The 23,882-nt window shown below is 54.7% G+C and overlaps 1 protein-coding gene across 5 annotated transcripts in view; it reads right to left on the bottom strand.

Annotated features, from left to right (window-relative positions):
• Window positions 1-956: 956 nt before the first annotated feature.
• The window catches only part of PLEKHG3 (pleckstrin homology and RhoGEF domain containing G3), a 41,856-nt gene continuing 18,930 nt past the window's right edge, over window positions 957-23,882 (bottom strand). For 2 of the 5 annotated variants that reach the window (XM_024231790.3, XM_054530215.2), the window contains exons 2-18: window positions 17,317-17,706; window positions 16,193-16,290; window positions 14,996-15,065; window positions 14,596-14,642; window positions 14,335-14,485; window positions 14,115-14,246; window positions 13,740-13,922; window positions 13,477-13,569; window positions 13,103-13,189; window positions 12,820-12,853; window positions 12,379-12,477; window positions 8,352-8,390; window positions 7,875-7,894; window positions 7,080-7,436; window positions 6,449-6,562; window positions 2,848-4,267; window positions 957-2,320 (exon numbers count right to left, since the gene is read on the bottom strand). In XM_024231790.3, coding sequence (XP_024087558.3) covers window positions 1,599-2,320; window positions 2,848-4,267; window positions 6,449-6,562; window positions 7,080-7,436; window positions 7,875-7,894; window positions 8,352-8,390; window positions 12,379-12,477; window positions 12,820-12,853; window positions 13,103-13,189; window positions 13,477-13,569; window positions 13,740-13,922; window positions 14,115-14,246; window positions 14,335-14,485; window positions 14,596-14,642; window positions 14,996-15,065; window positions 16,193-16,290; window positions 17,317-17,667 — 4,017 coding nt within the window. In that variant the 5' untranslated portion in view covers window positions 17,668-17,706 and the 3' untranslated portion in view covers window positions 957-1,598. Of the gene's footprint in view, window positions 2,321-2,847; window positions 4,268-6,448; window positions 6,563-7,079; window positions 7,437-7,874; window positions 7,895-8,351; window positions 8,391-12,378; window positions 12,478-12,819; window positions 12,854-13,102; window positions 13,190-13,476; window positions 13,570-13,739; window positions 13,923-14,114; window positions 14,247-14,334; window positions 14,486-14,595; window positions 14,643-14,995; window positions 15,066-16,192; window positions 16,291-17,316; window positions 17,707-23,882 lie in introns of those variants that run through there. The other 3 variants (XM_024231792.3, XM_054530216.2, XM_063715891.1) reach the window with 2 other exon arrangements.

The raw sequence follows: 23,882 nt of genomic DNA, 5'->3' as shown, positions 1-23,882 counted from the left end.
CTACCTCCCAGGCCCCAGCTAGAAAAAAAATTGAGCAAAATGAGTCTGGACCTCCGTGGAGAAAGGGCAGAAAATCCAACTGAAATAGGGAGGCATTCCTAACTCTTCTGAATCAAAAACACTTCTGAGAATGTGATAAAAAGGGAGGAATCATCCCAGAAAAATGCACTTGTACTCCTCATCCAATGTTGCAGACACCTTTAGGACATTTGTAGTCTCCGAGTTTAGGATCCTTGCCTTCAGCCGCATGCAGTGGCTCACCCCTGTAATCCCAGCACTTTGGGAGGCCGAGGTGGGTGGATCACCTGAGGTCAGAAGTTCGAGACCAGCCTGGTCAACACGGCGAAACCCCGTCTCTACTAAAAATACAAAAAATTAGCTGGGTGTGGTGGCTCGTGCCTATAGTCCCAGCGACTTGGGAGGCTGAGACACAAGAATTGCTTGAACCTGGGAGGCGGAGGTTGCAGTAAGCCAAGATCACGCCATTGCACTCCAGCCTGGGTGACAGAATGAGACTCTGTCTCCAAAAAAAAAAATCCTTCTAGGATGTTTCCTGGGGATCGGAGAGAAACGCAAAAGGCACCAGATACTGGAAGCATCTGCTTATGAGAAAAACAGTCTATCCACCTCACCACCTCCCTTTTTTTAGTCCAACTCTGGCCCTTGGGGAAAAGAGCAAAAGGCTGGCATGCGGGACCCCCTACCCTAGACAGGACAGCAGGCTGCTGCTAGACAGAGAAGCCCATGGGAGTCTAGACAGCAGAAAGCAAGCTCCCGCCCTCACATCCTCCTGCCCCACCTTCCCCACCAGTACCCGGGTGCCTTATGTTTCATGAGCCCAGGTGATAATTGAGTATGGAAGGAACAACCTCCATGTCTCCATCTCCCTAAGACATCCCTGGCCCATGAATAACCTTCCCTACCCCAGCCAAGCCTAGGAAGGAGTTCACACATAGTGGGTTGGTCAGCAGTGGTTATTGCACCATTGGCAAATAATGAAATGTGTGTACATCAGCGACAACCACAGGGTCAGCATAACAACCCTCAAAAGTACCTGAACTGAATCCACTTCACTCTTGACAGGAGGGGAATAAACAGGGGCCACACACGCACACACGCACACATCATACCACAGAATGGAAAGCAATAAATTATTGGCTTCATTCCTGCCTGGACTCTAAGAAAAGGCACCATTACAGAACAAAGCCTCTCCAGGCCACTGCCTGGGTCTCCTGGGGGTGGGCTCCTCCATCTGGCTGTGGCCGTGGCCAGCCAACGCTGGAGGCCTGAGCAGAGCTTGCTCTCTCTGGGAAGAAGTGAGCTTAAATATTTGGCTTCTTACCAGAGAACAACTATTTACAAGGGAAGCAGCCACACCGGCCTCACAGGTGAGTGAGAAGTTGTCTCGAGCCCCAGTGGATGGCACAGGCAGGAGACCCCTGCACACGGGAGCATCCTTCCTGAAGGGCAGAGGGGATGGACTTTCCGGCCACCCAAGGGCCCTGGGCAGGGGCTCCATGAGCCCAGGCTTGAGGGGAAGGATGCCCAGGTTCTTCCCCAACCTCCAACATGACTCCTCCCTCCCCCAGGAGTCAGCATCAACCGACAGAGTTCAAGGCCTGGAACTTCTCTCTAAGGTTTCTCACTCTGCCCTGCTGGCTCGGGTCTGCCGGGTCCCTGGAACCCTCTTCCTTCGACTGGCACTCTGCAGACTGCTGGAAGTCCTGAACCTGCCCCCGCAGGGCCACCGGTGAGCTTGGTCCCTGGCCACTGCTCTCCTCCAGCCCTGCAGTGGGGCTGCGACGGGGTCCCTTCTCCATGACAATCACCCGCCGGTTGTCCTCCAGGGTGAGGTCTGCAGTGACATACAGGGTCTCGCCTCCATCCGGCTTGCTCTGGGGCAGAGGCCCAGGGGATCGGGCAGCCTCTCCGCCTCCTCGGCCCCTCTTGGTGCTCAGGCTGCGGCAGCGGCCCATCCTGCCCGACAGAGGTGGCTCCACCATGTTCTCTGGCACCGAGTGGCTCCTGTTGACGGGTGGGCCGCGGGGCCGGCCACCCCCTGCTCGGCGTGCCTCATCGCGGGAGGCATACTTGGAGCAGAGCTCGCGGACATCGGGCCAGCTGAACGTCTCTGTGGGGCTGAGGGGGCTCCGGGCGGAGGGCCGGCCCCCAAGCGAGGTGGTCCTCTGGCTGACAGCAGACGGGTTGAAGGAGAAACGCTGTGGTGACATCTCACCAGCCGAGGAGGGCTTGGGAGGGCTGTGCTCCTGGGCCATCAGCTGCTCATAGTCGAACAGAGACAGCACCGGCTTCCTCTTACCTGTGAGGAGAGAGCAAACTGCCTGAAGCATGGGGCGGGAGGGCAGAGCTGCAAGGGGGTACTCTGAGCAGGCCCCAACTCACTTTCCAGTCAAGGCTGGTTGTTGGGGTTTTGGGTGTGATGGGAGAAATCTCACTTACCATCCACAGCCTCTTTCGCGAAGGGCCATGGGAAGAATGAAGAAAAGGCAGTGGAAAGAGGTCAGGAGTCAAAGGAAGAGGAGAGAGCTTCTGCTCCCATCCTGCTAAAGAAGGGGCCTGGGGCCATGCTTCCTCCAGAAGCCTCTGCTGGATGGGAAGGGCCAGAGCAGAGGGCATCAAAAGGGCTTTATACCAGGAGAGCAAGCTTGGCCTCAGAGCACTGGACTGGCTGCCAGGGCTCATCCTGTGCCCTTAGTACCCAGGATCCAGCTTCTCCCTTTGGTAGAGCCTCCTTAGAGGTCACTTTCCCCGAGGAGCCAAGTGGCTCCTTATTGGCTCTTCAGTTCCTAGACTCGGGGAAGGGCCCACTTGCCGCTCCCGTCATACCTTTGCCACCTAATGGCTCTCCAGCCTCTTCCTGTAGACAGGGCACAGTGGGGCTCTTCCCATCCCTCTCAGGGGCGGCCTTCTCCCACTGTAGTGGTGGCCTGGCCATCACTGGCTTGTTGCTCTTGATCCGGAGGCTGTACTGGCGGGCCAGCTGGTAGACCTTGTTCTTGACGCGCTCGCTCACGTGGCTGTCCATTACGTGGGAGAGCTGCACGATGCGGGGGTGCAGTGGGGCCACCAGCTCCCCCTGGGTACTGCTGCTCAGCTCCTTCACCAGCTCTTTCAGCTCCCGGGCCAGGTGGGCCGGGCTGCGCCCCTCAGTGGGAGAGGAACTTTCCGGGGAGGCGGTGGCCGACTCCTCTGTGATAGCTCCCAGCTCATGCTCCTCCAGGATGAAGAGTGGCTCATGCAGGTCAAAGCCATTGGCCTGGCCCTGGCCTGGCCCCTTCCCAGGGCTCCCCCCGGAAGACTCCATTCCCTCCCAGATCTTCACAATTTCTGAAGACGGGAGGAACTCAGCATCTGAGATGGGAGGTGGGTCCCCTTTGACCGCCTGACTTGGTCCTGGGAGCTCAAACAGGGCCCACGAAGTCGGCCGGGAGCCCACCTGTCTCTTGCGCCCCACTGGAGGTACTGGCTTTGGGTCTGGCCGGGGAAGGCTGTTGAACCTGGAGACGGAGTTTCTTACCAGTCCTTTGGGGATGTAGGAGAGGCTCTCCCGGCGACGGACGCTGAAGCCCGCATCGTGGTGTTCTGCATTTTCATAATAGCTCTTAATCTTGTCTAGCAACAGCCGGTCTCGGGTGGAGAGTGCTGATTCCTTCTTCTTGCAGGAAGACCGGTCGGGCTCCACTGGGCAGCCTGGGCTTGGGGGCTCCATCCCATTGACAGAAGGGCTGTCCTCTGTGGCCACCCCCACACCGATGTCCACTTCTGGGGAGAGCTGACAGCTGAGGGAGTCTGTGGCACTGCCATGCCGGGCCAGGCCCTTCTCGCTGCCCTCCAGGCTGAGCACGCTGCTGCTCCGGCTGACCAGCCGCGGGCTCCCAAAGCCACTGGACTTGCCGTCCTCCTGTGCCACGCTGCTCCGCCGAGAGAAGCTGCTGACAAATCGCTCCGCGATGACACTGGCCTGGTCCAGCACGGAGGGTGGCAGAAGGCTCTCAGGCTCCTGGGCAGCACCCCCCATTTCTTCTTCCTCCTCACTGCTCAGGGCCTTAAGGTCCTCAGTGCTCTCAGCCGCCACGAAGTCCACCATGTCACCCGGGGGGTCCATCCCCAGAAGGCCCTGGTGGGCATCAAGCTGTGTCTCCAGGACTTCTGGAGATTCTGTGTCTGAAGGCATCTCCTCGGCACTGGGCCCTTCCACAGCAGCAAATACCTCTTGCTCGCTCCCAGCCTCAGGGTCCGGCTCAACCTGAAACATAGCAGACAAGGCTCACATGAGTAAAAAGCCTCCTTCATGGGACCTGGGGAACAAGGGGACAGCATGGCCTGCTCAAGGCCCAATGACAGGGACCTGTAGTTTAGGACCCAAGGCAATCAGAATGAGCACGACTTAGGAGTAGGCGATGGGTCCTTAGAGGAACATGACTGTGTCCTTTAGTCACCCTACAGCGGGGATGCTGGGCCCATGTCCTCAAAACCAAAGAAAACAGTAAGAATGCAGATGGGGCAGGATGGCGACACCTTGATGGCAGCCAGCCTAGGAACTACAGGGACAAGGTGGGAACACACAACAGTGGGTTGGGCATGGCCCCAGGTTCCCAGGGGCTGGTTCTCACAGCGTCATGGAACCAGCATGGCTGATGGTGAGGCAGCTCCCCAAAGCCCTAGAGGCTCCTCACTTGGAGGTTCTAGGGTTCAAACCCAGACCTGCGCAACATGAGAGGCCATTTCATTTTCCTCAGGGCACAGGGCCTCCCATGTGGATTAGGGTCTAGACAGCAACACAGCCACATGCTGGAATCCCGTCAGAGGATGAGGACCAGGAATGTGGCTCCTCCCAGCACCTGTGGGCCCAGCACAACTGCATACGCCCAGGAAATGGGCAAGGAAGAAAGCAAACTTGAGAATTCCCTCTTGACCACCTTGAAAGTAATTTGAACCACAAAACTGCGGACATACGCAGCTTTCCAGAGCAATCTTTAGGGAGATAAGAGCAAACACTAAATTCTAAGATCAGACATAATTCCTTCTGTTCTAGTTCAGAATCTGCAGAGCAAGACCCATGAGCTAGACTTGCACTGTTCAACATGGGAGCCACCAGCCCCTGTGGCTTTCTGAGCACCTGAAATGGGGTTAGGCCAAATGGAAAACTGCTCTTGGGATAAAATACACACCAGATTGCAAAGACTCTGTACAAAAAAAGGGATAAAACATATCAGTAACTTTTTATGTTGATTACATGTTACAATAATACTCTGTATACATTGGGTTAAATAAAATATACTACTAAAATTAATTTCATCTGCTTCTTTTAAACTTTGTAATGGGTGGTTCTCATTGTATTATTATTGGACACCCCAATTTGCTCTGCTCTGAATGTCTGTGTATCTCTAAAATTGCCATGTGGAGGCTAACACCCAGTGTGATGGGAATGAGAGGGGCGGCCTTTGGGAAATTAGGTCACGAGGGCTCCATCCTCATGAATGGGGTCAGATCCCTTACAAATGAGGCTCGAGGGAGCTTCCTTGCCCCTTTGCCATGTGAGGACACAGCAAGAAGCCACCATCTACGAAGCAGAGGGCGAGCCCTCCCCAGGGTCTGCTGGCATCTTGACCTTAGAATTTCCAGCCTCCAAAACTGTGAGCAACAACTAAGCCACCCACGTAGCAGTAAGGGATTTTGTTACAGCAGCTCAAGCTAAGACATCATGCTACATTCCTATCCAGTATCATCCAGGCTTCTCAGTCCTGGCTGTGGGGTCCAACATGAGGTCCAGGCCGTAGCTCAGGATCTTCCCCTTATAACTTTGGGAAAGTAAAGGATGCCGCTTCCCACAACCCACAGACAGCATAAGGCAGCAGGACGAGGAGAGTGGGCCTCTGAGTCCCAGACCTAGGTCTGATCTCAGCCCCGCCCCTCAGAAGCTGCTCAGTGTTAGGCACACCATCAACCACTCAGAGCCCTTTTCCTTCTAGAGCTGTTGCGGGGAAGAGAAGGAAGAAATAACACATCAGTTACAGAGGAGGTGTCCAACAGATACCAGTTCGCTATCCTTTGCCCATGTGACCACAGGTGTGATTTCAATGTCTAGCATGCTGGCAGGGACAGGGCCTTATAACCCATACAAGGTGGCCTAACGAAAGGAGCCTAATACCTGGTTCATTTCCACTAGCTGTGTGCCCTTCACATGGGACTGCATCTGCCCAAAGGGGAGCCTTTTTCTAATTCATAGAAAGGGGTGGTCTGCTCACCAAACCATATACTCTAGGCCAAACAGGCTTCATGCAGGGCTGAGAGTCCTGGGAGGTGGGGAATCTCTGTTCCCATGGGCCCAATGGGAGAGCCTATGCCTGAAAGCCCTATTTGCAGACTTGAAAATCTGGACTCCAAGTTCTTCCTACTATCCCCATCCCACCTGCTGGTCGCTCACCTCTGGCAGGGAAGAAATGGACTCGAAGCTCATGCGCTTCTCAGTACTGGTTGGAGACCGGCCACTGGGCCTTCTGCTGCTCCTGGAGCTTTCAGACTCCCTGCGCCCCTTTCCCTGCAGAGGTAGAGGTCAGTCATCAACTCCAAGACAACTGGAAGCTGATCCCTTCTGCATCCCAACACGGGCAGCGCCTCCCACGCCCCAAGGGGCTGGGCTGAGCTGAGAGCCAGTCTTGGACCTGAGCCATTCCAGAGCCAACCTGAACTGCCAGGCCTGGGGCTGCAGAAAGCCTTGTCAGGCATGCAGCTTCAAAAAACCTCAGCCCACCTTTCCGTCCCTCCAAAGTGGACTTGACCCTTCCAGCCCCACTGTGTGCTAGCTTCTCCCTGCCCCCACCACCCCACCCCACTTGTCATGCTTGTTGGGCGTTATATTGATTAGTGCCCAGTACTGGAACAGAGCATGCCAGGGGCTCACCAGGGTGTGACAGCGAGCGAGGGTGTTAAGTGCTGAGGGGAGGAGTAAAACCAGGGCAGGGTGAGGTGAGGAGGGCAGCAGAGGGGGCCCTCGGGTGGGCATGCGCATCCCAGGGAGCATGCAAGGAGGAGGGGAGATCGAAGAGACACCTCACCATAGCGCCCCGGGAGAAAAGTAAAGCGTTGGCCCGATAGTGCCAGCAGTGGAGGGCGGCCAGCAGGGAGCTGGCAAAGTCGGCTACCTGCTCCGCCACCGCCAGGCTCTCCTCCTGCTCCTCCTCCTCCTCCTCTGAGCCTGGGGGCTCCGGCCCAGCCCCCTTCTCGTTGCCTTCATGCCCTGTCAGGTCCTCCAGAGAGACCTGAAAGGCCTGCTCTTCCTCCTCCTCCTCCTCCTCCACCACCTCCTCCTCTTCCTCTTCCTCCTCCTGGGTAGCCCCTTCAGCCTCTGGCTGCAGGCCCCGAGTACGGGAGGGCTGCCCAAAGTCCAGGAGGGTTCCAGCACTGCCTGCATGCTGTTCAGAGCACAAGACCCCCTCGTGACCAGCCTCTTGGGCAACCTCACACAGAAAGCCACACCTAGATGCCCAACTCAGGTCTCCACTGGGGTCCAGGGAGGGGCGGGCGTTCTCATGGTGGAAAGGCTGGGACCTGGTCAAAAATTCAGAAGCCAAACAGGCCTGCCTGCTTGTCTACCCTAGAGAGAGGGAAATCTGAGCAGGTCCACACTGGGCAGGCCCCCAGCCAGGGTGCTGTTCTAGGAAGGGCCCCCAGGGTAAGGCCCATGTCTTATTCATCTCTGTGGCCCTATGCCACACAGCCTGGTACACAGTAGGTGCTTAGTAGGCATTTTTTGAATGAATGAAGACAATGAGGGCTGAAGGGGCTGGGGGCTGACCTGGGCAGTCCCACCCTCCTCTGTCAGCCAGTCCCCTCCTCCCACTGGCCTTTACCTTCATTCCTGCTGCTCGGGCTGCGGACATCACCACCGGGTCCCCCAGCACATGGGTGAGGGGCAGGGGAGGGGAAGAGATCAGTAAGCAGGAAAAAGACCTCTGGACAGCCCCCTGGGGAAGGCCTCACTGGGGGCTCCTGCTCCCAGAACCCTCCCTCACCTAGTCTCCTGGGCTTTCAAAAGAATGACTGACAGAGCAGGGGCCCAGGGGCCACAGAGCAGCGCAGGTCTGTGCCTGTTGCTCGGCTCTCGTTGTTTCCGGAGGAAAGGGCATGAGGCCTGTGCATGCGGGAGAGCTCCAGCCCCTCTCCTCAGCCAGCCAGGGGCGAGGCCCTCTTCCAGGGGGGAATGGAGGCAGAGTTCCCTCTACACTATTCTGACAATCCCCCACCCTCAGGTCACACCCCAGGTTGTCAGCTGCTTCCCCTCCTCCTCCCCCGCTCACTGGGAATGGCTGGCCACCTCACACACTCACCTTTCTCGTTGAGTTGCCTGAGCAGGTGTTTGGTTGGCTCTGAGGAGGAAAGCATGAGCAGAGTCAGCGCAGGCCAGGAAACTGCTGTGCCTGGCTGGGTCCCAAGCTCACAGCGCCACCAGCCCATCACCAGCTCAAAGTCCACTCTGGCTTGGCCCCCTGCAGTCATAGGCCCCAGGGAAGCTGCCTTCCACAGTGTTGCCGAGCCCCTTTGCACCTACGGACAGGGAGGCGGGCCCATCCATCTCCAGGACCCCCCGCTGTGACTACCAGCCCTGCCAGAGCAGTACCACCCATGATGCAATGCATTAGCACACCTGGCCCAGGAGCCATAGGGAGGGGACTGAGTTAGTTCCATGCTGCCCCCTTCAGACCAACTAGCAACATCTCTGGAGGTCCTCCGGAGGCTCCATCTCAAGCCCCTTGCCTCCCTGGCAATGAGCATATCAGCGCATCAGCTACACCCGCTGCCAAGCCCCTCACAGCATCCCAGCCGGAAAGCAGAGGTCGCACCCGACTTTCTACGGCCCTTAAGGCCTGGCATCACGAAGCCTCGCTGCCCGCTGGGGAGAGTTGCCCGGCTGTACGGAGAGTGACCAGGCTCTGGGGACAGGATACAAAACACATCCATTAGGCCAATAGTGTCATCACCTTGTACCCCAGCCTTTTTGGGGATACACCTGAGACTGGAGGGCAGGAATAAGAGGACCTTGTCTCAAGGTCCAGTTCTACAGAGCCTCGGCCTTCGCCTATCCATATCCTTGCCCAGCTAGTGGTAAGTGGGAGGCCCAGGGATCGCCATGATTTGCTACACACCTGTATAGCAGAAGGAAAGTCTACCAAGGTATCTTGCTGTTCCTCAGCAGGTAGGCCTATTGAAGAACCTCTTTTCTGCTGACACACACAACATACATACACTGTCTGTATCAATGTAAGTAAATGCCTAATTGTTTTTAAAGTGAAAGTAGAAAATGTTCTCTTCTTTCATTTTAAAACTTGTCAAGAATAATAAGTGACACATAATTTAAATTAAACAATAGACCTTAATTATCAATAGAATATACTTGTCAGCTCATCTCAGCTCTCTGAGTGGGAAGCAGAAGCAGAAAAAACCTCAAGGAAGTCAGAGTAGATGGCTAAGCCCAGGTAGTAAAGTGCCTGCATGTGGCCCAAGTCCCTCCCTAGTGACTTTCCTTATCTTTTTATGGTCTACAGTTCCCACAAGTTCAACAGATTGATTTCTTTTTTTTTGTTTTTTTGTTTGTTTTTGCAACAAGGTCTCTGTCAGTCAGGCTTGGTGGGTGCAGGGGCACGATATCCATTCACTGCAACCTCTGCCTTCCAGCCTTAAGTGATCATCCCACCTCAGCCTCCAGAGTACCTAGGACTATAGGTGCACACCACCATGCCTAGCTAACTTTTTAATTTTGTAGAGATGAGGCCTCACTATGTTGTCCAGGCTGGTCTTGAACTCCTGGCCTCAAGTGATCCTCCCACCTCGGCCTCCCAAGGTGCTAGGATTACAGGAGTGAGCCACCACACCTGGCCTGAACGATTGCTTTCTAACAGACAGGAGGGGAAGAAGGGCTACTACAGACAAGCATGCTTAGACCGATGAGAACAAACACTTCAGTGTTACAGAAGAACCATGAAGACGGGCACAACACGCCAAACGCAGGCTGTCTCTATGGCAACCCAGAGCCTCTGGGGCCCCTCAAGCATCTGGCAGTTCACACACCCTAAGTGATGCTGTAGCATTAACTCCAGAAAAGGAAAGGTTCAACGGTGGGCAGCACCTTCTGTTTTAAAAGGCTCAAGAGTACAAAACATGCTTTAGAAAGATGTCTATTTTGGCCGGGCGGGGTGGCTCATGCCTGTAATCCCAGCACTCTGGGAGGCCGAGGCGGGTGGATCACCTGAGGTCAGGAGTTCGAGACCAGCCTGACTAACATGGTGAAACCCTGTTTCTACTAAAAATACAAAAAAAAACTAGCTGGGCGTAGTGGCGCATGCCTGTAATCCCAGCTACTCGGGTGGCTGAGGCAGGAGAATCACTTGAACGCAGGAGGCAGAGGTTGCAGTGAGTAGAGATGGTGCCACTGCACTCCAGCCTGGGCGACTGAGAAAGGAAGGCAGGAAGGGAGGGAGGAAGGGAGGGAGGGAGGGAGGGAGGGAGGGAGGGAGGGAGGGAAGGAGTGAGGGAGGGAGGGAGGGAGGGAGGGAGGGAGGGAGGGAAGGAGGGAGGGATGGAGGGAATTTCATAACAGTTAAAACATTTTTAAAATATTTTTTGAAAAAATCCAACTCTTTGTATTTACAGGCTAAAAATCTCAGCCATGTGGAAACTTCAGCTCTTTAAAAATGGCTCATTTCCTGAGTGCCTTGGACACCTGAAGTTTGGGGTTTTTTTTTAACAGCTTTATTGAAATATAATTCAAATACGATTCACCTATTTAGAGTGTACAATTCAACAGCTTTAAGTATATATTCAAAGAGTTGTACATCCATAGCTAAAGTTTCGATGCTAACACTAGGATAGAGCTACTATCACTACCACCACCATTATCACTTGCTGAACACATCAGTGTGCTAGAAGCTTCAAATTTTAAGGTACGGCAAGTTGAGGAGGCCAAGAAGAGAATTACAGGAGAAGAAAAGAAAAGAGAAGAGAAGAGAAAAGAAAGAGGGCTAGAGAGAAGAAAGCAACGCCCCTATTTGGAGCTTTTAACTATAAAAACCATAAAACTTTTGCAACCATAGCAAGGTGGCCTTGGGCTCAAGATCCACCCAGAGCAATACCAACAACATAAAACCACAAAAGCCTTCTATAAGCCACTGCTCCACCTTCTAGAAGGCTAACACCCACATGTCAATCCACACACACATTCAGGGAACCCACAGGTCATCACCAATCAAAACTCAACACACTTGTGGGACCCAAGCCAGGACACTGCTCTCAGTCACTTTAGAATCCTTCTCTCCCGGGGTCTTAAAGACAATTCTCACCCCAACTCCCACCTTGGGTATATGTTTGGCAGACACCTGGCTTAAGCCAGACCTGTCCAAGGGCCTCGCACTAAATAGCAATGAAAAAATCAATGTAGAAAACACACACGCCCATCACCACAGAGTTAAGAATAAAAGCAAGGTTTTCCCTTTTCAAATAGATGATTCATTCCAATAATCCAAGAACACCCTAGCAAGTCCAGGAATGGAAGAAAACTCAAGAGAGGAAAATGGAACTTTTTCCTGAGACCCAAAGTAAATATTTCCTGTCTGGGTTTGGTGCCACTGAACTCGTTTTCTCCGGGTCCTGCTTCTGCTCGGTTGTTCCAGGACTGGGCTGGGGCCATCCCGATGTCCAAGTGTCACTCCTGAATGACTTGGTGTTGGTATTCCCGAGAGGCAAAGAAGGGAGGGGGCTAAGAAGGGGTGCCAAGGCCCGAGCGAGCAAGTATTCCTAGGGCCTTGAAAAAGGTGGGCTGGACGGGTGCAGTGGCTCACACCTATAATCCCAGTACTTTGGGGGGCCGAGACGGGCGGATCGCCTGAGGCCAGGAGTTCGAAACTAGCCTGGCCAACATATAGTGAAACCCCATCTCTACTAAAAAATACAAAAATTAGCTGGGTGTGGTGGTGCACGCTTGTAGTCCCAGCTACTTGGGAAGCTGAGGCAGGAGAATCGCTTGAACCCAGGAGGCAGAGGTTGCAGTGAGCCGAGATCGAGCCACCGCACTCCAGCTTGGGCAACAGAGCAAGAGTCCATCTCTCAAAAAAAAAGAAAAGAAAAAAGTAAGAAAAAGGTGGGCTCCAGACCTGGTAGGCAATGAGGGCCCAGGGGTACCTGGTGTGGGGAGCACCAGCACAGGGAGAGGATGAGCCCCAGGTGTGTGTCCAGCCCCACTCTAGCCTTTCCCAGGGTTTCCGCAGAGGTGAGAGCCACAGCCCTGGACACTGCCGCAGATGGTCCCCAGTCCGGGCAAGGGTGTGAGGGAGAGGCCTCCTGCCTCCACAGCCCTTCTCTTACCAGATTGCCGGCGCCCCTGGCGCACATGGGTGGACACCTCATCCTGGGAGGACCAAGCCTTCTTCAGCCGTTCTGGGCTGCAGCGGTACCGATTGGGATCTGCACCCAGGAGAGAGATGATCAAGCTTTTGATTCCCAATTGGCCTTGGCCTACCCTAGACCCTGTCCATACCCAGCCAGACCTCTACACCCACCCAGCTCCAGGGCCAGGAGCCTCCAGAGCTCCCTCCATCTTCCAGCTGGGAGCTTCAGGCACTGAGAGTCCCACCACTCGGCAGGAGAGCATCCTTAATCATGTAGTTCACCCCCCAGCCCTTAACAGGAGACGCCCGCCCTCCCTGCTCCTGGAATAAAATTATCAGGTAAAGCTTCCCCAGGATGCAGCCTGACCTAGCAATGTGCACAATTAGGGACAAAACAGGCAGAAAAGGGTACACTTACAATAGGAATCCATTTCCAAGATGGCTTCCTTGGCCTGAAGGGGAAGGAAACGCACCTGGTTATTACCTTACCACGTGCCGGCCTTCCCTGCCCATAGGACCCACTGTTGCTGTACGAGGACACCCCACAGTGCTGCACCAAGGCCCGGGGCATCTGCTGTACTGACACTCACTGTCCACTGGAGCCCAAATCCAGAAGGTGAGCCCCCAATGGACCTTGCAGAGCTGGCTGGCTCAGAGGAGCACATTCTCCCTGCACCCAGTCAGGAGCTGGGGGAACTCACCTTCTGGGGAATGGTGGCATGGTGGTTTTCTAGGATGAGCCTCTTGATGTGGTGAGTCCAGTTCCGTTTCTCCTCCACTGTCTTGGCCTGGGAGGACCCAAGGGAAAGGGACCCAGGGGTTATCATTACAGGCTGAAGCTGTCTAGTATGGACAGTGCTTCCACCCGCGGAGAAAAAGTGGGGCTATGCTGGGGCCTCTGTGAGGTTAACCTGACTCCTCACTTTGACCCTGAGGGGTGCCTGCAATGATCCTTGCCTTACAGATGGAGACACCGGGGCTTGGGGCAGCTAGGTGAGCGGAGGAGCCAGGAGTCCCACGCAGGTGTCCCCTGGGCATCTTGTTCCCTAGCCCCTGAGCCCCACCTTCCCCTCACCTGGATGCTGTACTGCTGCTTGCTGTGCTTGTAGTGGGTGACAGTGAAGCACAGGGAGTCTCTGGTGCTTTCGATCAGCATCAGGGAGGAGCACTAGGGGCAGAGGGAAAGGACAGTCAAGCACAAGGTTGACAGCCTGGGGAAGCAGGGAGGGTGATCTCAGAAGCGTGGTGCTGGAGCCCCAAGAAGCAGACAAGAAAGGGAGCCCAGATTCTTTGGGAAGGAGAGAAGATGGCGGAGGAGATAGGGCAGGGCCTGGTTACCGGGATGTTGCCCTTGTAGACAAAGTGATCGCCCCGCTTCTTGGTGATAAGCAGTGTTTTGTCAAAGAGGAAAAAGGTCCTTTCATTGCGCACGCGATGCACGCGGAACGTGCCTTCCAGGACAAGCTCCCCGTAGGTGGTCAGGTCGGGCCCCTTCCAGTTGATGAGGAGTGACTGAATCTCCTGCAGCAGAGGGACCCCAATTCCTAGAGTCAGGCCACTGGGGCCTTAGGAGGCTCTGCAAACCCTGCCACAAAGGCTCCCCCCAATGCCACTGCCCAGCTCATCCCAGCAGGGTGACCATAGTCCCTCTTCCCAGCGGAAGCCTGGCCAACCCAGCCCTGCCCCTCCCCCAGCCTCCCAGCCCCAGAGCACCTGGAGCCGGACCGCGTGCTCATGCCTCCTCTTCATGTCATTGATGTACCAGGCCACACAGGTCATGGTGTCAATGGCATCCTCCACCACCTCAAAGCCATCCTCTTCTTCATCAAAATGCTTGGCAATTTCCTGCACAGAAGATAGACGCTTAGGTGCCCCTGACTCAAAGGCCCTGCCCTCCCCAGGCCCCAGGTGCTTGGGAGGACCGAGGGGCTACCTGGAGCAGCAGGTGGTACTTGAGGATGCGCTGGACTGGCTTCAGCAGGTAGGAGCCCAAGGGCAGTGAGTGCTGTAGCAGCTCCTGCCGGTCCCGAAAGAACTTGGCCTGCTGCTTGTCCCGCATGCATTCTGTCAGGGCGGCCACGGAGCTGGGAGTGGGAGAAGGGCCAGTCACCATCTGGGGAAGGCCTGGATGAGGAAGTGGGGGGCTCTGGACTCACCAGATGGCTCTGCCTTCCCTCTCACCCCAATTACTCACTTGGGGTAATTGTTGCAATATTGGGTGTAGATATCAAACTCTTGGCTCTAAGAAGAGATCAAAAATAGTGATTTCAGGGAGATTCTCATGATTGTAAAGATGGTGGTACCAGATAGGCCCCTGGCCCCCAGAGCATCCTCTGTCCCCTGTTCCCCAGAGCATCCTCTGTCCCCTGTTCCCAAGTGCCTACAGAGCCATCTTTATACCTACTTGTCAAGGACATCCCATCCACCCAGCAGCCCTGGCTCCCCTCAGAACACCCTTCTCATTCAAGACAGAGCACCCAGCACTTTCCCCGGAAAAGGATCCCCAGGACTCAGATGCCCTCTTATGCTGGCAGTTCTTGTCTCTCTGAGCTCTCAGCAAGGTAGGACAGAGGCAAGGGCCCAGCCCTTCTTACCCTTTCCACAAAGCAGCTGGCCACAGCCACGGGGTCACTATTACAGCTGTCCAGGTCTCTGAGGAGCTGGCTGGGTGAGGGGAGAGCAGCCACTGTACCCTCTGCAGTCAGAGGACAATGCCCCTCACTGTTCCCTCCCCAACCTCCCGAACCCTGACTGACAGTCCTATTGCTTTGCTAAAGAACAGGGGCTTCTAGCCTCAGAGGGAGCCCTGCCCCAGGCAGCAATCACAGAAAGTATCCAGCACAAAGCAGCCACAAAGCAGGAAGTCAGGGAGACCTACAGGCTCAGCAAGCAGGAGAGGAAGAGGGGACGACCCCCGTACCCACCTTGGGAGGGGACACAGCTCCTCTGTAGGCAGAAGGAGTCAAACACACAAAAGCAGAGGATTAAAGGGTGAAGGAGAGAGAATGGGGACTAGCAAAGGAGCCAGGGCGCCCAGGATGTGGGCCATGGGGAGAGACAGATGAGGCCTGGCGCCCCTAGAAACACTGCTCCCTGCCTCCTCCCTCTGTGCTCCTCCTCTTTTCCCAACCCCTCACCATTGGCCTAAGTCTTCCCTGCACCCTGCCCTCCCAGACTTCTCCAGCTTACACAGCCAGAACTCCCTCTGCCCATCTTAAGGGGCCTGGGATACGATTCTTCCTGTCCTAGCACCGCTGTTCCCTCAAGCCCTGCCCCTCCAGAGCAGTGCACTTTCCCTGGGGAGTCTGTGGTCCCAGGCAGCAGACCCACAGCCCCTGGCCAGGCCTTGTTTGGCTTCCCACATGTGTCTTGCCTGGGTTGTGCAATTCACTAATAGGTCAGATCATCTCCAGGGAGCCCTTGGGGTCAGTGGAAAGGAGGATAAGAAATTAAGAGATGTGCAAATGGAAAATAAAGATGAGAAGGACGGAGAAGCCACCCACAGGGAAGAGAATCAGTGTGCAAGGAAGGGCCCAGCAGCCTCTTGAGGGGGCGCCAGCTCAGGCTGGACCCAACATGCACACACCCTCAAATTACCTCCCCGTCCGCCTTTGAGAGAAAGCACATCAGCCCAGGGCACAGAGATGGACCACCCTTCCCTGTCCTCAGAGATCAGGCCCCAGGCCCACATGTCACAGGCCCATGAGACCAGGGACATCCAGGGTTCCTCCCTAGGCCCTGAGGTGGGCCGCGCAGGCAGAACATGGTGAGCGTCAGGCCCATTCACACACCTGTTCAGTGCGTAGATGTTTTCGATGTTCCCAAAGAGGGCGCTGACCTGTTCTGGCTTCAGCAGCCCGGGTGTGTCAATGATCTTCAAGAGGTAGTCCTGTGTGGAGGGAGGTGGTCAGAACCTGGCCCCCGGCACAACCCTGCCCACTACCTTCCCTAGCCACACCTCGTTTCGGCCCTGCTATGACACCACTTCACAGACATTGCCTACTGTGAGACAGTGTCCACCCCAAAATTCATGTCCACTTGAAACCCCAGAATGTGACTTTATTTGGAAATAAGGTCTTTGTGGATGCCATTAATTAAGGATCTCAAGATGACTTCAGATAGGATTTAGGGTGGGCCCCAAATCCAGTGGCTGCTGTTCTTACAAGAGGAGAGGGAAGACACAGAGAGACACAAAGAAAAAGGAGATGGGAAGGTGCTGGGCCACATCTCCAGGCCAACGATGTCAAAGACTGCCAGGACCCCGGAAGCTGGATGACAGGCATAGAACACCTACTCCCTCAGAGGCTCTGGAGGGAGCCAACCCAGCCAACACCTTGATTTTTGGACTTCTGGCCTCCTGAACTGAGTGAGAATACATTTGCTGTTTTAAGCCACTCAGTGTGTGGTCATTTGTTAAGGCAGCCCTAGGAAACTAATCCACGCCCCGAGCCAGTGGGGCAGAGGGCTTCCTCAGTGGCAGCCACACACAGCTGCCCTTCCGTGCCCTTCACCTACAGTGGCCCTGCAAGGTAGGTGTCACTTCCTCTTACAGAGGAGGAACCCGAGGCTCCGCACAGCCAGGAAACAACAGGGCAGGGGATGCATGGGGCCAGGCCCAGAGCCCATATCTTCACTCCCTTCGGTTTCTGTGGCACAAGCTCCCTACAGCCATCTTCCCAGACAGGCTGGGGATCCACCCTATCAACGATGCTCACTCTTGTCGGCCCAAGCTACTGATCTGGCCCAAGGTCCTACGGAAGCCTGAGGGGTCAACAGCTTTCACAGTGTAGGCAGCGAGGGTGGGAGACCCCAGTCCTCCAACTACTTTATGGGAAGCGGGTCTTTTGAGAGCTTCCCTCCCAGGGTGAAACAGGCTTCTGCTAGAACACTGTGCCACAGGGCCCCCGGCACACACCTCCACGATGCTGCGCAGGTCCTGCACGTACATGCGCTCTGTCTCCACGATCTCTCGCACCACTCGGCCCAGGTAGCTGAGCTTGTGGTGCGCGGGCCCTGCCGCTGCCCGGCTGTTGAACGGGGAGAGGGGCCCCTTCACGGTCAACCAGCTGCTGGAGTTGTTGTTGCTGTTGGGGAGATGCCGGCTTCTCGGGGAGCCTGCCCCATTCTCAGCGGGAGCCTCGGAGCCACTGGGCTCCTCCATGGCACTGTGACTGTCACGGGAGGAGCCCGAGGAGGAGGTGGTAGAGGTCAGGCTCACCGGCCGCTCCTGGCTGCCATCCTGGTGGAGGGAGGTGGACACAGGCATCCTGGCATTGCTGCCTGGGGAGGGCACCCCAGGGAGATTCTGCAACAAGATAGACAGATGAAGGGTCAACCTCTGAATGCCCACAGAAACAGAACAAAGGGATGGTTGCCAGGGGTGGCGGCAGGTGGGGTGGGAAGGTATTGTTTAGTGGGTCCAGAGTTCAGTTTTAGAAGATGAAAAGGTTCTGTGGATAGACAGTGATGACAGTTGCACAATGATATGAATGTACCTACTGTCACTTAACTATACACTTAAAATGGTGAAGACGGTAAATTTTATGTTATGTGTATTTACATTTAACACAATTAACAAAACAAAACTGAATCCCAAGAAGGGCCCTGCTCTCAGACTCTATGAGCACTGATGAGGGTGCCCAAGTCCACTGCCAGTACAGTGGTCCAGGTACCCTCTAAGGAATTCACAGCCCAGCCCACTGCTGGGGCACAGTACTTAGTCCCTTAGAGCCTCAGCTCCTCACCTGTAAAATGAGGATGGATATAGCCTACCCCATGGCTGTGTCCTCCCGGATGAAGCCACCTGCTGTTCGTAAAGCTCTGAGCATGATGCCTGGCATAGGGTACGTGCTCCATACACCATCAATATGGTGATAATAATGGCAGTTGTCAAGAAGAACTTCCCAAGTGCCCCCCTGTCTGTGGCCTGTGCTGGGGTCACTGTACAGGGATGGACAAAGATCTGGTTCCTACAATGTTAAGACAAGACACATACCAGGGGTAATAATATTCTCCCTAGGATTGCAAAACCTCAGGGGCACCGGCGGCTTCATCACGAACCTAAAACTTTCTGGATACTGACTGGCTGAGCCAGCATTATCCCCCGACTCCGCAGCCCCACCCCAGCACCTGGTACAGGCTGCCACTGACTCATCCCAGGCCCCAGGAAATTCCCCAGGGCTAAGCCATCAGTGAGTCTCTGTAAGTTCCCCTTGGCACAGCTGGGCGGGGGCGGCAGAGAAAGCAGTAAACTGCACCCAGGTGAGGCAAACAGAGCCTCAGGTGGACTTTATTCCCGACGCAGATGGTGTGGCTCACAGGCAGGCCCACCTGGAGCAGCCGGGGGACAGAAGGGTGGAGTAGCCAGACTACTTCAGGCTGTAGCCTTTGGGAAGGACAGGGACACCCATGCAACACCCATGCCCACCCCATAGAGCTCACCAATGCCACTTTCCAGAGTACACATTTCATTGCTATTTCACAGGAAAACAGTAAGTTCCTGGGCATCCCTCTCACCCCTACTGACCTGAGTCTTCTACCCCTAGCTCTAGGGCTCAGAAGTGACTAGACCTCAGACATGACCAAAGGGCAGAGGCTTGAGCAACAAGGAGAAGAATCTAGAAGCTGCCATTACTCTGGGAACCCTTGGCACTGGCCCCTGGTTTTCTGTGCCTATGCCTCAACCTGGAAGCCAACACCCCTGGGTCTCCGGCTTTTGCAAATGTTCTCTCTGCCTCGGCGTTATCTCGTCCCCATCCACCCCATATGGTACCATCCTCCAACCTATGTAATTTACATCCAATCTTTAGGTCTCCGATTAGACATCGCCCCCTCCAGAAACCTTCCAATATCCCCTAAACCTGGGGAACTCTTTCTGTGTTCTCTTACTACCTCCCAGGTTTCTCCTACTGTAGCACTGGCCTGAGACAGTGTGACTAGTTTGAGACCCTCTGCCCTACACCATTAGTTACTAAAAAGCAGGGGTCTTAAGGGCCAATTTAACAAATGAACAACAATGGTGAACAAATTGATGCTTTTACTGAGGTACAGATCAAGCGCCTCAAGACCTACTTAACACCTGCCGCTAACCTGGCCGGGATGCTCTGGAGCACAGCACTTTGTCACTGTGTCTCACTGGAGGGGGTCACCTCCAAGGAGCTCTGTATGAGCCTCTCAATTTGCAGATGGGGACCCAGTGGCAGCCCAGTGCTCCCCTCCGCAGCGCAATGCAATGCCCAGAGGGCTAATTAGCAGGATCATTTTGGTAAAGCTCTTTGAGCTGCTCAGAGGAGAGCCCCCTGGGAATTGTAGGGCTGCTGCTTTTTCCTCCCTCCTCAAAAGGGCCTTTACAATTAATCAGCTATGCCTTTTACAGAACCAGCAGGCAGGGCAACACTGTCATTCCAGCACTGACAGATAAAAACCCAAGCTCCGCCCCAGCCCTTAACCCCCAGCCCTGTGGCACTCTGATGTCCTTCAAAGCGCACTGCAGTCAGGCACCCCACCCAGCCACCACCACCATCCCAGCAGGGAACAAAGGGGCAGGAATTTACAGCCTAAGACCTTTCCCAGATCACATCTGGGGTCAGTCAGCTTCTCTGGGGAAGCTAAATGGAAACGGCCCCACTCCCATATGGATTTCACAGCCAGCCAGTTCACAGCCTTAAAGCAAAAGATTACTCACAGCCCCACCCCTACCCCAACACAAACACAATTAGGGAGATTTGGGGATCCCACTGCAAGAGGATAGCAACATAAGCACACTTCAAACCCAGAAACTAATATGTCTTTTCTACTTAGAGAAGTTTTCTCTCTGATTGATCATAGGCTACCTGTCTGCAAACTAAGCTCATATCGCCTAAGGCTAAAACAAAGCATAACAGCCAACTGCTAAAATGCTCTGAGCGCTCTGTACATATTAAAGTGCAACAACTCCAGAAGGTGGGTTCTATTACTACCCTCATTTTATACATGCACGTACTGAGGCCACAGAAGTAGTAAGTGGTAGAGCCTGGACTTGAACTCAGGCACTGAGGCTCCAGAGTTCACGCTCTCCTGCCCACTGCCTCCCTCATGGACTACACACCAGACAGGGCCACAAGCAAAGGATTGGTCACAGCCCTGGCTGCCATGGCTTTGCTTCAGCATAAGCTGCAGGGGACATATGAAGACCTGAAGGATGGGGGCTTATGGCATGACACTCGGAAGGACTGAGTCAAGATTCCTTAGGGCAGTTTTTGGACCTGCTACTATGTGACCTTTGGCCATTCACTCTCCAGCTGGTACAATATCGTAAAATACAGATTCCTGGTCAAAGGATCACAGGTCATGGGTAAGCAGAAAGGAAAAGGGAGAAAGTATGAGGTCACCAGGATTGGACTATAAACTTCTTGGATGACGAGAGAAGCCCGGTAGTGACCAGGAGACCCACGATCACAAAAGGTTCTCTCTCCTGGGCAGGACGACTTGCTGGAAAAGAGCCAAGAGCCCAAGAAAGGGAGGGCTGAAGAACAAACGAGGCACTGAGTACAAAGCAGGACACTAGTGCAGACTGTCAGGAGGCACCGTTTGATGGTGATGGATAAGAGGCATCACTCTCAATCAGAGTGCATTCTGAGTGCATCGCACTCAGCTGGAGTGCATTCTGGCCCTAAGACACCGGATTGGAACCATTATGTGTGTGTAGCTCAGACTCCCACAGAGACAGTTAAAGTGCCTCCCCTGGTGCTCCCCGGGCGGGGCCAGCCTTTCCTTCCTACCTGAAGAGCACCACTCCATACTGTAAGATTCCCCCCAAGCCAGGATGAGAACTCAGGTCTTCAAACACATCTTGGAAGACCCTGTCTGCTAGGGAAGTAGGAGGCCAGAGAAGGAGGTGATGAGACAGGCAGCAACCAAACCCTCAAACCAGGTACCCACGCCTACCCCATCCTACCACATACGGGTCTCCAGTTCTCTTAAGTATGCCCCAGCCATGACCTCTTCCATCTTGCAACATGAATCAATCCACTCAGTCATCAATCAGTGAATCAGTCTTCTAGAAAACTCACTTTCTCAGCGAGGCATGATGGCTCACGCCTGTAATCCCAGCACTGTGGGAGGCAGAGGCGGGAAGATCACTTGAGGTCAGGAGTTCGAGACTGGCCAGGCCAACATGGTGAAACCCCGTCTCTACTAAAAATACAAAAATTAGCCGGGCATAGTGGCAGGTGCCTGTAATCCCAGCTACTCGGGGGGCTGAGGCAGAAGAATCGCTTGAACCTGGAAGGCAGATGTTTCAGTAAGCTGAGATCGCGCCACTGTACTCCAGCCTGGGTGACAGCACGAGACTACGTCTCAAAAAAAAAGAAAAAAGAAAACTCTCTTTCTCAAGTCCTATACTTGTGAAAACTTCTTTGATCAGGTCCCCAAGACTTTTCTCCTTTTTTGAGACAGGGTCTCCCTCTGTCACCCAGGCTGGAGTGCAGTGGCGCAATCACAGCTCATTGCAGCCTCGACCTCAAGCGATCCTCCTGCCTCAGCCTCCTAAAGCGCTGGGATTAACAGGTTTGAGCTACCACACCCAGCCAGGCTTTCTTTTTGATGGGCCTAAGAAGCAGCTCAGACATACACCTTTAAGGATCCAGGGGCAGAAGAGGGGGAGAGAGGGAGGTTTCTTTTCTTTTTCTTTAAATTTAAGCCTAAACCATACCCTTCCTCCACCCACACCTGCCCTCTGGAGGAGCTTCCCTGAATATTGTAGGTGCAGAGACAGGCAGGCTGCAGCAGGCCCCTGGATTCCCAGCACAACAGACTGGGGCCACATCCTTCCCCTCCCCACTATGCCTCAGCACCATGCCCCATTCTGATCCAACAGAAAAGAAAAAAGGCACACCCTCATAACCCACAACAGCCTCAGTGTTCTGTCCTCAGGTCTCCTGTCACTGAGGCAATGGGACCCTGCTCCTCCCCCATCCCACAGGGTTACGGGGAACCTTCTGGAACTCTGTGTCTCTGGTCTTGGGGGATGCTCAGGAGTCAGCCCACTCCCATTGGCTCTCCCTCCCAGGCCAGTGAGCTGAGGACAAGGCAGGAGAGGGGAAGAAGACACTTGGGGGTGAACCCTCTCGTGGGCACACCAGAGACTCCCCAGAAAACATTCTGGTTCAGAGGCTGATGTCATCATTTCATCCACTGCCCTTCACCCCACACTCAAGAATCAGAAGCCACACCGTACCACAGCTGCTTTGGAGCCAGGCAGAAAACGAGCAAGGAGGAACCCCAGGGGCAGCTGCTCCAAAGGCCCCAGTCAGGGAGGAATCCACATGGCACCTGCACACAGGGAAAGTCCTCGTGGCCAGGCGCAGTGGCTCACGCCTGTAATCCCAGCACTTTGGAAGGCTGAGGTGGGCAGATCACCTTTGGTCAGGAGTTTGAGAGCAGCCTGACCAATATGAGAAAACCCCATCTCTACTAAAAATACAAAAATTAGCCGGGTGTGGTGGCATGCACCTGTAATCCCAGCTACTCGCAAGGCTGAGGCAGGAGAATTGCTCGAACCCAGGAGGTTGCAGTGAGCTGAGATCGCACCACTGCACTCCAGCCTAGGCAATGAGAGCAAAACTCCATCTCAAAAACAAAAAAAGAAAGGAAGAAAGAAAGTCCTCACTCAGGGACGGGGATGGCGCAGCCCTCCTGTGTGGCCTTCATCCCTCAACTACATCATCTGCTAAACATTCCAAGGGCTCTCAAAGCCAGGGTGGCCCAGCGGCTTTTGTCCTTCCCCCAAACAATCCCCAAGACAGCACTTTCGGAATCTCTTCAAAAACGGTGCCAGAAGGAAGCAATAGAGAAAAGCTATAACTTTTCCAGAAAAAACAGTGTGGGAGCAATGTGAACTTCCAGAGAGAGATCTCTCTCAACTAAGATCTCAACTAAGATGGTGAAATCCCTCGGCTGTGCTCTTACCCGCAACTCGGCACCACTCTGGGCCACCCGGCTCCCAAACTGTCCCCAGAGGCCCAGCTCTTGCCTGTGTGTTCCCACTGCTCCCTGCACCCTAGGGGCTCTCCTGGAGGAGGGGAGGACCCCCTCCTAGGGGACCCTTGCCCCCTTTCCCAGCAGTTTCCTCACTCTGACCCCTCCCATCCCTCCTGGAGATTCAACAGCCCTGAGCACTGAGCCCTGAGCCTGAGAGAAGGCTCCCCAGGGAGTGACTTTGTGTGCATGTGAGCAACGTGACTGCCTGCAGAGGCTGTGCCAACAGTGTGACCAAGGTTTCTGGGCCACCCAAACCCAGCCCAGCTGGCTCAAATTCATTTTCTCTCGGGAATGCATTTTCCCACCACCTAAGAGCAGCAGGGCCCATGTAGTCTGGCTGGGTCCCTGCAGCAGGACCACAGCTGCCAGGAAGGAAAAGGATTGTGTGTTGCCAGGGGAGCCCTCCCACGTGGACTCCAGGAGAAAGCCTGGGCCTGCAACTGAAGTCCAGAAAGTTCCCTC

This window comes from Pongo abelii, chromosome 15 (assembly GCF_028885655.2).
Source record: "Pongo abelii isolate AG06213 chromosome 15, NHGRI_mPonAbe1-v2.0_pri, whole genome shotgun sequence".
NCBI classification, from domain to species: domain Eukaryota; kingdom Metazoa; phylum Chordata; class Mammalia; order Primates; family Hominidae; genus Pongo; species Pongo abelii.
This window is presented reverse-complemented; position numbering and strand designations above follow the sequence as displayed.